The sequence below is a fragment of the Brachyhypopomus gauderio genome, chromosome 6 (genome assembly GCF_052324685.1).
Source record: "Brachyhypopomus gauderio isolate BG-103 chromosome 6, BGAUD_0.2, whole genome shotgun sequence".
NCBI lineage: Eukaryota > Metazoa > Chordata > Actinopteri > Gymnotiformes > Hypopomidae > Brachyhypopomus > Brachyhypopomus gauderio.
This window is the reverse complement of record NC_135216.1, coordinates 7279066-7291565: the sequence shown is the minus strand read 5'-3', so window position 1 is coordinate 7291565 and position 12500 is coordinate 7279066. Positions and strand designations below refer to the sequence as shown.

The 12500-nt window shown below is 46.8% G+C and overlaps 1 protein-coding gene across 2 annotated transcripts in view; it reads left to right on the top strand.

Annotated features, from left to right (window-relative positions):
* dtnbp1b (dystrobrevin binding protein 1b) overlaps positions 1-11578 on the top strand; it is an 18457-nt gene extending 6879 nt beyond the window's left edge. Inside the window, exons 2-4 of one of the 2 annotated variants that reach the window (XM_077008396.1) lie at positions 8916-9074; positions 10650-10793; positions 11084-11578. In XM_077008396.1, the coding sequence (XP_076864511.1) occupies positions 8916-9074; positions 10650-10793; positions 11084-11355 (575 nt within the window). In that variant the 3' untranslated portion in view covers positions 11356-11578. The remainder of the gene's footprint in view (positions 1-8915; positions 9075-10649; positions 10794-11083) is intronic. The other variant, XM_077008397.1, reaches the window with a different exon arrangement.
* Positions 11579-12500: the final 922 nt, after the last annotated feature.

Sequence of the window (12500 nt, the reverse complement as noted above, 5' to 3'; positions counted from 1 at the left end):
ACTGGAGTACTTGGATGTGGAGAACTGAGCTGTGTCTGAATTTGTACCTTTCTAACTGCCCAGTGCTCCATTTAGGGTGTCGGCCATTTTGTAGCGTTGCCCAAAGTCTCAGCGGACAGTACAGTTTCCCTATATAGTTCACTATATCGTTACCCACAGAGCACTGCAAATAAAGTGAACAACAGTTGTACACTATATATGGGCGGAGGATCCACAATGCATAGCGGCAGACGATGGGTCAGATTCACATATGGTACATCAATCACAATACAAGCTAGTGTTGAACAAACACAGCCTGCTGTCCTGTTTGTGGGTTCCTCTATGCAGCATTGTATATTTAAATGTGTATGTAGTAGTAAGTGGATTAATAAATAAATTGACCATTTCAGTAGATCATTTCAGTAGACCATTCGCTTGTAAAATTGTACTCTCAGTCAAAGCCCATTGCTTTGACTTCGTTAGGGTTGTTCAAAGAGGACAGGTCCTTAGCAAAGTGTGCTGGTGTTTCTGCAGTGACCATTATTGCCTACTCAGGCTTCAAAAGCCTTCATCGCCCTCTTCTCCTTTTCCTGCTTGACGTGTCTGTGGCTGGCGTGCATCGTGTGAGATCTGCCGGCCACGGAGTGTGACCCGTCTGCAATGCAATTAAAATGCAGTGACGGCTACAATCCACAATGCCGATATACTGACCCCTTGGCAAGTGTTATTATAGGTTATGGCAAAGAAGCGATCTACAACAGAGATCTACAGAGAACTACAACAGACATACAGAGATCTACAACAGACATACAGAGATCTACAACAGACATACAGAGATCTACAACAGAGATCTACAGAGATCTACAACAGACATACAGAGATCTACAACAGACATACAGAGATCTACAACAGAGATCTACAACAGAGATCTACAGAGATCTACAACAGAGATCTACAGAGATCCACAGAAGAGGCCTGTTGGAGTTCTCATGATCTCTCTCTCTCGCTCAGAGTGCTCCTTGCAATGTAGCCATGCTTACAGTGAATTGCATCATTGATCGCACTCTCACTCAGGGTGATGGACAGGGCTTCAACCTGCACGCCCCTTCCAAACGCCCGCCGTCATTAAGTAAAGTGCAGTCCGCTGATTGGTTGAGGCGGCTCCCGTTAAGTCTTTAATTAACACCGTACATAAAACAGGTCATTTCCCATCATTCTCTCAGTGGCTCCATTTTGAAGCGTGTTATGGTTGTGTAGCAGGCCGGTTTACTTCTCCAGATGCGTATTTAGAAGGTGTTTTTACATGTGTAGAAGGTGCATTTATATATGGTAGTAGACGTGCCTTATGTATCCTGATAAATAACCAGAAGTAAAGTAAAAGAGAAGTGAAATGGACTTGTGCATTTTCTTTATGCAAAATGTTCACATGGGCTTTGATATCTACACAGCACTTCAGCTGAAGTAAACAGAATAAATCTGTAGTCACCCTCTGAGCATATCAGATTCCAGTATTTGGTCAACAGAAAGATCTATAAATACCATCTTCCTACCTCAGGATATATGATAGGAGAGGTTTGGTGGAAGTCCCACAGTGCAGTGACAGCTTTAGAGAAAGAGGCCATGTGACGACTGTGATCGGATCAGAGTGCACGCTAAACATCCCTCCAACTGATCACATGACCTGTCTGTCACTGCTCTTACTTCAGCGCTTTTGGAGTGATATCGACTTTGTGGCAACTGAATGAAGTCATTTGAACCCCTTAAACCCCCAGCCTACTGATAGCTGAAAACGAGACTGGGTTAACCCTTAAGCTCCCATCCTACAGATACCTGAAAGCCAGACTGAATTAACCCTTAAAATTCTATCTACATACCAGTCATATTAGCATCATAGTACATTCACAGGGTAACTGAATATAACTTCAAATTCATATTAAAACAATAAATGTGAAGTTTGAGTTTTTACAAGGGGATGTGATCACCTGATGAGTTTGAGCAGGTAAGAATGAAGAGATAAATCAGTAGAGATCATTTGTATAGTAAAGAGATCATTTGTCATATAGTACATAGATAATTGTTAGAAAAAAACAACACTGACCTTATTCACAACCAGTGTTTCCACAGGAACAGCACTGTGGATCTTTAAGTGTTTGAACACTACCCAGCTGGCCTTCCCCAGACCATGACATGTAGCCCCACAGACCAGCAACTGACCCCTAGAAAGCACACCTGCCCTGTCAGGTTGACACTAATCTGGTTGTCTGTGGATGTGGGGTGCATACGGCGCCATCGTATACACATGCCAGTCTGTTTCAGTGCCAGTCTCCTCCTACTGCGTCCTGTGCTGCCTAGCGCCAGTCTTATAGGGGTATAGGGGAGTCCGCCTGACCCACAGCACTTACACCTCATTAAACAGAGAAAATGCCATTCTAACACACACACACGCCCATGCAAATGGGGGGGGGGGTCATCTTCACATAAGCTTCAGTTTCGGTGTGCCACCCAAAAACACACCGAGATTACGTACACCCTGACCACTTCACTTCAAGAGGAGCAGAACAGATAAACTTTTAACAGAAGGTTATAAAATCTCGTCACACTCCCTCACACTCGATTCTCTCTCCTTTTTTTTTGCTATAAAACTGGCAGTGTTGGAAGTGTCACCTCTGTTGCAGAAGCGACCCGTCTGAAAGAGATGAGTCATGGCGGCCCTGAGCGTTACAAGTGTGTGTTTCGCAGCAGAGCTGAGGTGGAGAATGAATCAGTGTGTTTATTGGAAGTGGCGGAGAGCCCGATCATCTCCATGGCATCAAATGAAGAGGGAACAATCTAAGCACGACATCAACACCTCCGCTTAATCACGCTGGTCGCATTCGGGATTCTGCGTCGTAGGACGTTCTATGCCGAGTAAGCGTTGTTCTCCCGTCTTCTGGGGACCGTAAGAGGGGAGTGGGCGTGTCTTCTCCCTGGGGGCGGGGTGAAGGACCAGCTCTTATCTGACTGTAAGAGGGGGAGTGGGCGTGTCTTCTCCCTGGGGGCGGGGTGAAGGACCAGCTCTTATCTGACTGTAAGAGGGGGAGTGGGCGTGTCTTCTCCCTGGGGGCGGGGTGAAGGACCAGCTCTTATCTGACTGTAAGAGGGGGAGTGGGCGTGTCTTCTCCCTGGGGGCGGGGTGAAGGACCAGCTCTTATCTGACTGTAAGAGGGGGAGTGGGCGTGTCTTCTCCCTGGGGGCGGGGTGAAGGACCAGCTCTTATCTGACTGTAAGAGGGGGAGTGGGCGTGTCTTCTCCCTGGGGGCGGGGTGAAGGACCAGCTCTTATCTGACTGTAAGAGGGGGAGTGGGCGTGTCTTCTCCCTGGGGGCGGGGTGAAGGACCAGCTCTTATCTGACTGTAAGAGGGGGAGTGGGCGTGTCTTCTCCCTTGGGGCGGGGTGAAGGACCAGCTCTTATCTGACTGTAAGAGGGGGAGTGGGCGTGTCTTCTCCCTGGGGGCGGGGTGAAAGATCAGCTCTTATCTGACTGTAAGAGGGGGAGTGGGCGTGTCTTCTCCCTGGGGGCAGGGTGAAGGATCAGCTCTTATCTGACTGTAAGAGGGGGAGTGGGCGTGTCTTCTCCCTGGGGGCGGGGTGAAGGACCAGCTCTTATCTGACTGTAAGAGGGGGAGTGGGCGGGTCTTCTCCCTGGGGGCGGGGTGAAGGATCAGCTCTTATCTGACTGTAAGAGGGGGAGTGGGCGTGTCTTCTCCCTGGGGGCGGGGTGAAGGACCAGCTCTTATCTGACTGTAAGAGGGGGAGTGGGCGTGTCTTCTCCCTGGGGGCGGGGTGAAGGATCAGCTCTTATCTGACTGTAAGAGGGGGAGTGGGCGTGTCTTCTCCCTGGGGGCGGGGTGAAGGATCAGCTCTTATCTGACTGTAAGAGGTGGAGTGGGCGTGTCTTCTCCCTGGGGGCGGGGTGAAGGATCAGCTCTTATCTGACTGTAAGAGGGGGAGTGGGCGTGTCTACTCCCTGGGGGCGGGGTGAAGGATCAGCTCTTATCTGACGGCTCTCAGCAAGGTTGCCTGCTTTAAAGTGCATGATATTGATTAGCCTGAAGTCATTATCAGAGTGTTACGGGGAGAGGGCGGGGTCTTTACTGGACATGCACGCTGTCTCGTCACTGAGGATGAACCTTCTTAGGAAACCAGGATATCATGAGCTCGCTGCATGATGGGATGGCAGGGGCGGAGTCGGCCGCAGCGCTGTACCACTTCTCCTAACTGGCATGTGCTGTTTGTTGCTTGGTTACCTGTTGAATGTGTCATCTTCCCCTGCGCTCCCTGCTCAAATCTTCAAAGGCACGTCCAACAACCTTGAGTTGAGATGAGAAAGAAGTGGGAGAAACCATGGCAACAGCAATGATGGATGTGTAGCGATTTTAGCTTCTTTTACTTGTTTTCTCAGTTGCACTATGGAAACGGATTCTTCTGAACCGTCTTAGTGCATCATAAACAAAACAACACCAAATGTGGTTCTTTGCTGTTTGGAAACAGTTTGAAAAGCTCAAACAGATGTTTCCTTCGATGAATGAAGGACTGCAGCTCCAGTTACAGTCCGGCCCTGTTTCAGTGTGGTGCACTAGACTGACGCGATCCTGGTGCTGTGCTTAAAGATGTAAAGGAAGTGGTCTACCTCACACGCAGGACTCTACCTCAAACGCAGGACTCTACCTCACACGCAGGACTCTACCTCACACGCAGGACTCTACCTCAAACGCAGGACTCTACCTCACACGCAGGACTCTACCTCACACGCAGGACTCTGACTCACACGCAGGACTCTGACTCACATTCTGAATCTCTACAGACTACTGTACTTTCTAATGATGATTTTGTGAGTGGAATGCTATAGAGGGAGAGAGGAGAGAGAGAGAGAGAGAGAGAGAGAGAGAGAGAGAGAGAGAGAGAGAGAGAGAGAGAGAGAGAGAGAGAGAGAGAGAGAGAGGGCGAGTTATCATGTCTTCATATATTTCCACTCTGCTTATTCTTTTGAGAACAGCACTAATTTGAGAGAGAGTGAGTGATGTGAGCATGTGTGTAACATCCCGGTCACAGTGATAACAGGTCTGTATCTGTTTGAAGGGGTTAAGAAAAGGTTAACCACTCTCTCAGTTAACAATACAGGCAGACACAGCTAAATATGAACCCTTAGAGAGACACGGACAGAAGGAGAGAGGGAGACAGATAGTGTTAAACATAATGAAACCCATGTGTAAGATGGTACAGCCCTTTGATGAAACTTTTTAATGAAAATTATTTCTCTTCCTATTTGCAGGCCCTCTCTCCCTCCCTCTCTCTCCTCCCTCTTTCTCCCTCTTCCACCCCTCTCTCCCTCCTCCCTATATGTCTGTCTCCCTCCTCTATAAACCCCTCCCTCCTCTTGATCACTCTCTCCCTCCCTCCCCCTATACCTCTCTCTCCTCCTGATCACTCTCTCTCTTCTCTCTGTTCTTACTCTCCCTTTTTCCATCGTCTTCAGTCAGTTTGGTGGATCTGTTTGGTGTCAGGATGAGCCAGCAGTTTCATTTGAAACACACTTCACTGAGGTGTGGAGGAATTTAAACCACTGTGTGGCTGTGCTTGAAATGAGCATAGCAAGGCAATGATCTTAGTTGTCCCCATGAGAGAGTTTCAGTCAGTCCATTACTTTCACACTACATAAACCACGACCAGCTACACCTCTGTTTGGTTGGGGATCGGGGATGCCTCGGGGATCGGGGGTGCCTTGGGGATGCTTCTCTGGAGGATGAGTCTAATCTAAAATGGCAGCACACCTCTGTGAGTTTGGGGTGCTGTTGTCACCTTGAACGGGACCCAGAGCTGAAGCCCCTCACACGAACCGTGCCCTTGGGTCCGTGACTCCCAGCCTAATGCAGTGCCTACTCAAATGGGCGTGTCCCCGACGTTGCAGTGCCTGGGTGGGTCCTGCAGAAACTCAGTCCTGCTGTCTCAGCGAAACGTGCTGCAGACCACGTGCTGAATGCGTAGAAGCCTCATCATAATCCATCAACAAAAGGATGCGGCCAAGCAAACAAATGCATACAAAAGAAAACCGCAAAGAAAATCTGTAACCTATTTGGGAGGCTTGTCGGCTTGGGTGAGAACAGCGACAGCGCCGCCCTATAGGTTATACGTTGGCAGCGTCCTGAAAAATGCGAAATACGTTTCTTTCTCAGTACATGAAAAAGTGCGGCGTTTTCTCCCGGTCCCGTTAATAAGCCTCCAGAACCTGAAGACTCTCGGACTTTGTGTGCGAGAGGCTCGGAGCAACTTTAAAACGAAGCTGTTTGCGGCGCCCTGCTGAAACTTCTCCGTCTGTAGTCGTAATTCAAGAGTGTGCAGACTGGTGGCTGAGACTGCGGTGGGAAAGGTCTCTTCTCCTGAGGTGTAGCACTGCCGGCCTGTTTGAGGAGACGATTCATGCAAGTTAAAAGGGAGTCGCACTCAATTCCAGTGTCTCAGCGAAAGACTTGCGCGGCTGACTTCGCCAGCAGAGTCCTGTGAGGCAAAACTCGTACTAGAACTCTGGATGGTTCAAACGTTTCATGAAGATAATGACTGTAGCCTCACGCCACCCCCCCCCCCCCCACCACCACTTCCTGATTCAAGAACTTTAATGGTTTCTTTAGTTTGCGGGTGCCGATATAGTTACAAAGTGGAAGGAGGAATTAAAGCTGCACACACCAGCAGTGCTGTGGAGGGTAGAACATCACACCTTGGCTCGCTCGTAGAAGAAAGGCCAGACAAGAAGGACAGACCTTTCCTTAATGTGTGTCTCTATATATGTATGAAATGTTCTAGCTCTCTGGAGGCCTTGTGCACTTCACGGCAATTTTATACATCTCTGCAGTACACTGTACATTACAGTATATATATTCCCTGCAGCCAGGGAACATCTCATGGACAAAATATATTGCAGCAATTGTAGAACCGAATGACTTGTTGCTGTAATACTATTAAATAAGAATTTGAAAATGCTGCTTGCTTATGCGGCTGTAGAACTCCCTAACCTGGACCATGTGATCACGTTCTGTGTTGAGTTTAAGTTCAGAGGGTCTTTCACTGATCTGGCTCTCTGATGAGTTTCTAGGTTAATATTATCCTTAGTCTCCAGACTAAGTCTCCTCCTGTACTAGTGTTAAGATTTCTTCCTTGGAGATGACTATAAGCACTGTGCTGTGCTCACAAACACACACACACACACACACACACACACACACACACACACACACACACCTGCACCACTGATATTTTATTTAAGTGCCTCTCAACACAAACAGACACACACACACACACACACACACACACACACACACACACACACACACACACCTGCACCCACTGATACTTTATTTAAGTGCTTCGCAACACAAACAGACTCACACACACAAATCACACATGGTAGCACACACCCCCTCGGGCCTCTCAGCTAATATAGCAAACTCAGCTTCCACAGTGAGGAAGAGGAGGAGGAAGAGGAGAAGAGAGAGAGAGAGAGAGAGAGAGAGAGAGAGAGGAGAGAGAGAGAGAGAGAGAGAGAGAGAGAGAGAAGCAATAGGAGAGGCACAGAAAGACAGAGAGAAGTGTGTGTGTGTGTGTATGTGGAAAGATGAGAAGATGAGGGGATGAAAGAGAGAGAGAGAGAGAGAAGTCTAGATAGAGCAGCTCTCTTCTTTGCCTGCACTACTGTTCACTACAACTTTGCTCTCGATCGTCTCTCTAGCTGAACTCGCCATTCAAAAGCAGAGTAGTGGTGAAATGTGATATCATTGTGTGAAAGTGTGTGAGAGGGTGCGCACGAGACGGAGACAGAGAAAGAGAAAGCGAGGGATAGAGGGAGAGACTGAGCATGTGTGATTCAGTATCTGGTAGCTGACAGTGTCTAGTCAGCCCCTGCTTATAACGGTCAGCTGGCTGGCCCTCTGTGGTGTTTAGAGAACAAACTGACCCTCCTCCTGACAAGTTCAGGAGTGGTCATGTTCACGCTGGCTAGCTGGTCCTGCTGGTCCCACTGCCCACTGGACCTCAGGGGTTCTTTGTTCTTCTCCTGTCACATCTCAGCCTTTCAAAACAGCTTGAGTACCCAGAGTAGAGATAAGTGGAGATAAAGGAACACTAAACAGTCCAGACAAGTGCTTGCTACTCTGTTATAACCAATCACATCTTCTGCTAATCTCTGTTTGTATTGACTGTGTGTGTGTGTGTGTGTGTGTGTGTGTGTGTGTGTGTGTGTGTGTGTGTGTGTGTGTGTGTGAGTGTGTGTGTGTGTGTGTCATGTTTACATTTACATTTACGGCATTTTAGCAGACGCTCTTATCCAGAACAACTTACAAAGTGCTTTGCATCTGATCACAGAATTCATCCTAGGTAATAGTACGGATAGGCCAGAATTCAAGATACCATTGAGTCAGACTACTACTAAACTACAGGAGTCAATGTCATTACCTAGTGTTTTGCAAGTTAAATGTTTACCAAGAAGCACAAATAACCATAGACAGACATACAATTAAATAACAACAGCAAGTCTTGAATTATGACAGTTAACGGACCCGTGTCATTTGGTGTGGGTGCTCGCTCTGGGTTGGTGTGTTCTTCACTCTGAAATAATAAATGCTCTCTTTGGTCCAGTTTATTGTTTGATATGAGCTATGAGAGTGTGTGGTCACCATGGTTATGGGTGGAATTTTGTGAGTATGTCAATAACCTGCTTTTCTTTTAACAGTCGACCCTAGAAATCAAATCTTGGCTCAATATCACTATAATGGGATCAGATGCCAAAACAAAGCACACCTGACGGGCTTCTGTGAGGGCAAGAGGTTCCTTGTTTTCATGGACTTTGTAGGGAAAAAAACCCCTTAAACTCTCTCTTCACTCTTCACTCCTTCTTCCACCAATCACAGCGGAGCTGGATCTGGAGCATGCTCAGAGAGTGGCAGAGGCGGAGCCTGGGCAGCAGCAGGTGAAGCTGAAGGAGAGGCAGAAGTGTTTAGAGGAGGCGTTACACCAGGACATGGAGCACTACCTGTCCACGGGATACCTGCAGATCGCAGACAGGAGAGGTGACCAGCTCCGCCTAACGTCATACATGCCACGTTTGATTGTATAAAAGCTCCGTTATATTCCAGGAGTGGGTACATATTCCAGTATATTCCAGTATATTCCAGTACAGGGGAGTGGGTGACACACTGCACACACTCAAATGGTTAATGTAGAGCCCAGTGCAGTTCGTTCAAGCAGCCTGTATAGCTCCATAACCGACGCTGTTAGGTACAGGCGCGGGAACTGGGATCTCCTGAGCTCGCATGTGGATGAGAGTGAAGCCTGTTTAAAGACAGCTAACACATCCCTCTCTCCCTCCCTCTCTCTCTCTCCCTCTCTCTCTGACCCTCGCCCCCTCTCCCCTTCACTGCTCTGATCTAACTCATCCCTGAGGTATGCAGCTCTCCGTTCCGTTTGACGCCGTCTCTGTTTCGCTCTCTAACACACACACACACACACACACACACACTGTTGTCCATGTATGTGGTGCATGCCCTCAAGGCAGCAAGGTGATGATTCCAGGACTCCCCACACCTCTGATTTAAACTGACGGACCGAGGAACGGCCAACACTGCTTCACTTTACACACGTCAGTGCTGGAATCCCCACACCAGGAGGGAACTGTGGGCAGATACTCACACGCCTGTTTACAGTATTTAGGAATGAACAATATGCCTTCAGAAACTGGTATAAACCAGATGAGGGTCATTGAATATGCATGCGAAATTATTACGGGTAACACTATTGCAGTGTCTCCACGGGTATCTCCACAAAGTGCCTGAGAAGAAATAAAATTGAAAAAATACATATGTATATAATAAAAATATATAATATATACATTTTAGGCAATTTTCTGTATGTCATTTCAAGCTCTGAAGAGACACATTTTGATTAACAGCCCAACGTTGAGAGGCACAGTTTTCTGATAGCTTCAAAGATACAATAAGTTGTCATAAATATTGTCATGGTCTAAAAAGTAAGTTGTTATATATATGTTTCAGCAAACAGACCTTTAAATCTTCTACTAAAACACTACAATTCAGGTTTTTCACAACACCTTTATTCACTGTTTGCATTTCCCTGAGTTATTTATAGCAATAACGTCTTATATAGATTGTGACAGAAATACTGGCTCATCAGGATATTATTTGCTATGAACAGACAGCACTGTAAACTCTGACTGTGAGCTGAACTGAAGGCTTTTTTTTTTTACTTCCTGATTATTAAAAATAAAATCTGTTAGACAAGCACCATGTTGAAAAGGGATTCTGTCTGGCTTTCCCCATGAAACCCCACAAACTGCCAAACTGCACATAATTTTATAATTATAAAATTATAATTTTATTTTATAATTTAAAAATAAAAATGTAGGTAAACAAAAAACCTAGAAATAAAACAGACTGTACTGTACAGAGCTGCCCGTTATTCATGAGTTAGTAAGAATCGTTTTGATTTCCTACACACTGTACACATACAGAGATGGAAACTGAATTCATCCTGGACTCAAATCCTTGCTGGAACAGTGGAGTGGTGAGATGGTGATAGATAATAATAAAACAGGAAATTATGTCGTTGGCTTTTCCTGTGGTTTGCAGAGCCAATAGGAAGCATGAGCTCAATGGAGGTGAATGTGGACATGCTGGAGCAGATGGACCTGATGGACATGTCTGACCATGAGGCTCTGGACGTCTTCCTCAACTCAGGAGGAGAGGACAACAGTGCGTCTTCCCCTATGACAGGTACACACACACACACACACACACACACACACACACACACACACACACACACACACACACACACACACACACACCCCGTTCCCTCTGATGATGTTTGTACATATACCCATGATGGGTAGCTTTCCCTATAATGAACGTGTATACACACACACACACACACACACACACACACACACACACACACACACACAGCCAGGTGTTCTGTGCCACACGTAAATGACGGCTCTCCCACACCCCATTTCTACGTGTGTGTGTGTGTGTGTGTGTGTGTGTGTGTGTGTGTGGGGCAGGACCAGACGTGGAGTCCTTCACCACGGAGATCACGCTGCAGGTGCCGACCCAGGCCGAGCTGAGGAACAAGCTCTCATCGTTCTCCTCCACCTGCTCCGACAGCCGGGCCCACCACGACGGCGCTGGCAGTATGGGCGTCAGTACCGACGAAGAGGAGAGGGGAGGGGCTGCTGACGCCGGCCCCCAGCTCGCACCAACGGACGAGGGAGGGGTCCCCGCGGGCCCCGCCCAGGTGCAGGCGGAGCACCGAAACCGACCGATCAAGAACTGAGCAAATGGAGACTCTTCAGACACATAGACACAGAAGAGGAAGAGGAATGCTTGCTGTGAAAGTGGGGTGGCTTCTCAACCCATGTGCTATGCACTCGCAGTACGGAGGAAGCGTGATTTATGTCGGCTGTGTATTCTGATACTGTGGGGTTTTGTACAGTTCTGTGCCATGCAGTATATACCAGTACTTACTTTTCACTTCTCAATAAATGTCTCACCCTCCAGCTACAAATCCATCTGGTCTTTTAACGCTAGATTGCTGAAGGGTGACCCGGACAATGGTAATATTTACAGGCAGCTATGCGGTCATCCTAATGTTTATTACACAAGCCTACCCTTAAAACTCCAAAACATCTATAGTGCAGGTCACTTATTGCAATCTTAAATGGATTAGTTGGGCCTGACGGGAGTGTGAAATGAACTTGGTCTAGCGAGCACAAGGCCACAGACAGCATGACCACATGACAGACAATTTAAAAAGAAGCTACCGTGAATTGTCCGTAAGTTTTTATTAAACCTTAAGTACAAACTGGAAAAGTAAAAAACTGGCAATATAACCAACATGAAACCTTCCCACATGTAGAGAAAGGCCTAGATGCAGTGCGAATAAATTAACTTTGCCATACTGTAGAAAAAGCAACAAAAAACAGCAAAAATTCTGAATAAAATACATTGTAAGGCCATAAAAACTTGACAACCACTTTTTTTCTTGAAAACACCTGACTTGGTTTTCATTAAATACTCCTAAAACAGTTCAGTCTTCTGTAAAGGACGACAACCAACAAACTGGATTATAGTTTTTTTTTTCTTGACAGCCACCACTGGCAAGCTCAGTGCAACATGAGTAGCTACTACATGGTTGAATTTTCAGTAATGAAAATGTAAAACCTTTTTTTTTTGTTTAAGTATTTTCCCTTTTCTTTAAAAAAGTAAAGCTAAAAAACAAAACAAATAAACCTGGGGGAGACCGGGGCAACGCTACTCCACATCTTAATTCTCAGTGATATAAGCAGCACTTAAAATACACGTTACCAGAGGAACCCTGTAAGCGTCAAACTCTCACTGATGAAGAAACTGAAAGGTAAGGCTTTTCTTCATCACATTCTTCATCACTACCTCCTCTCATCATCCTCTCCTTCGGTCACC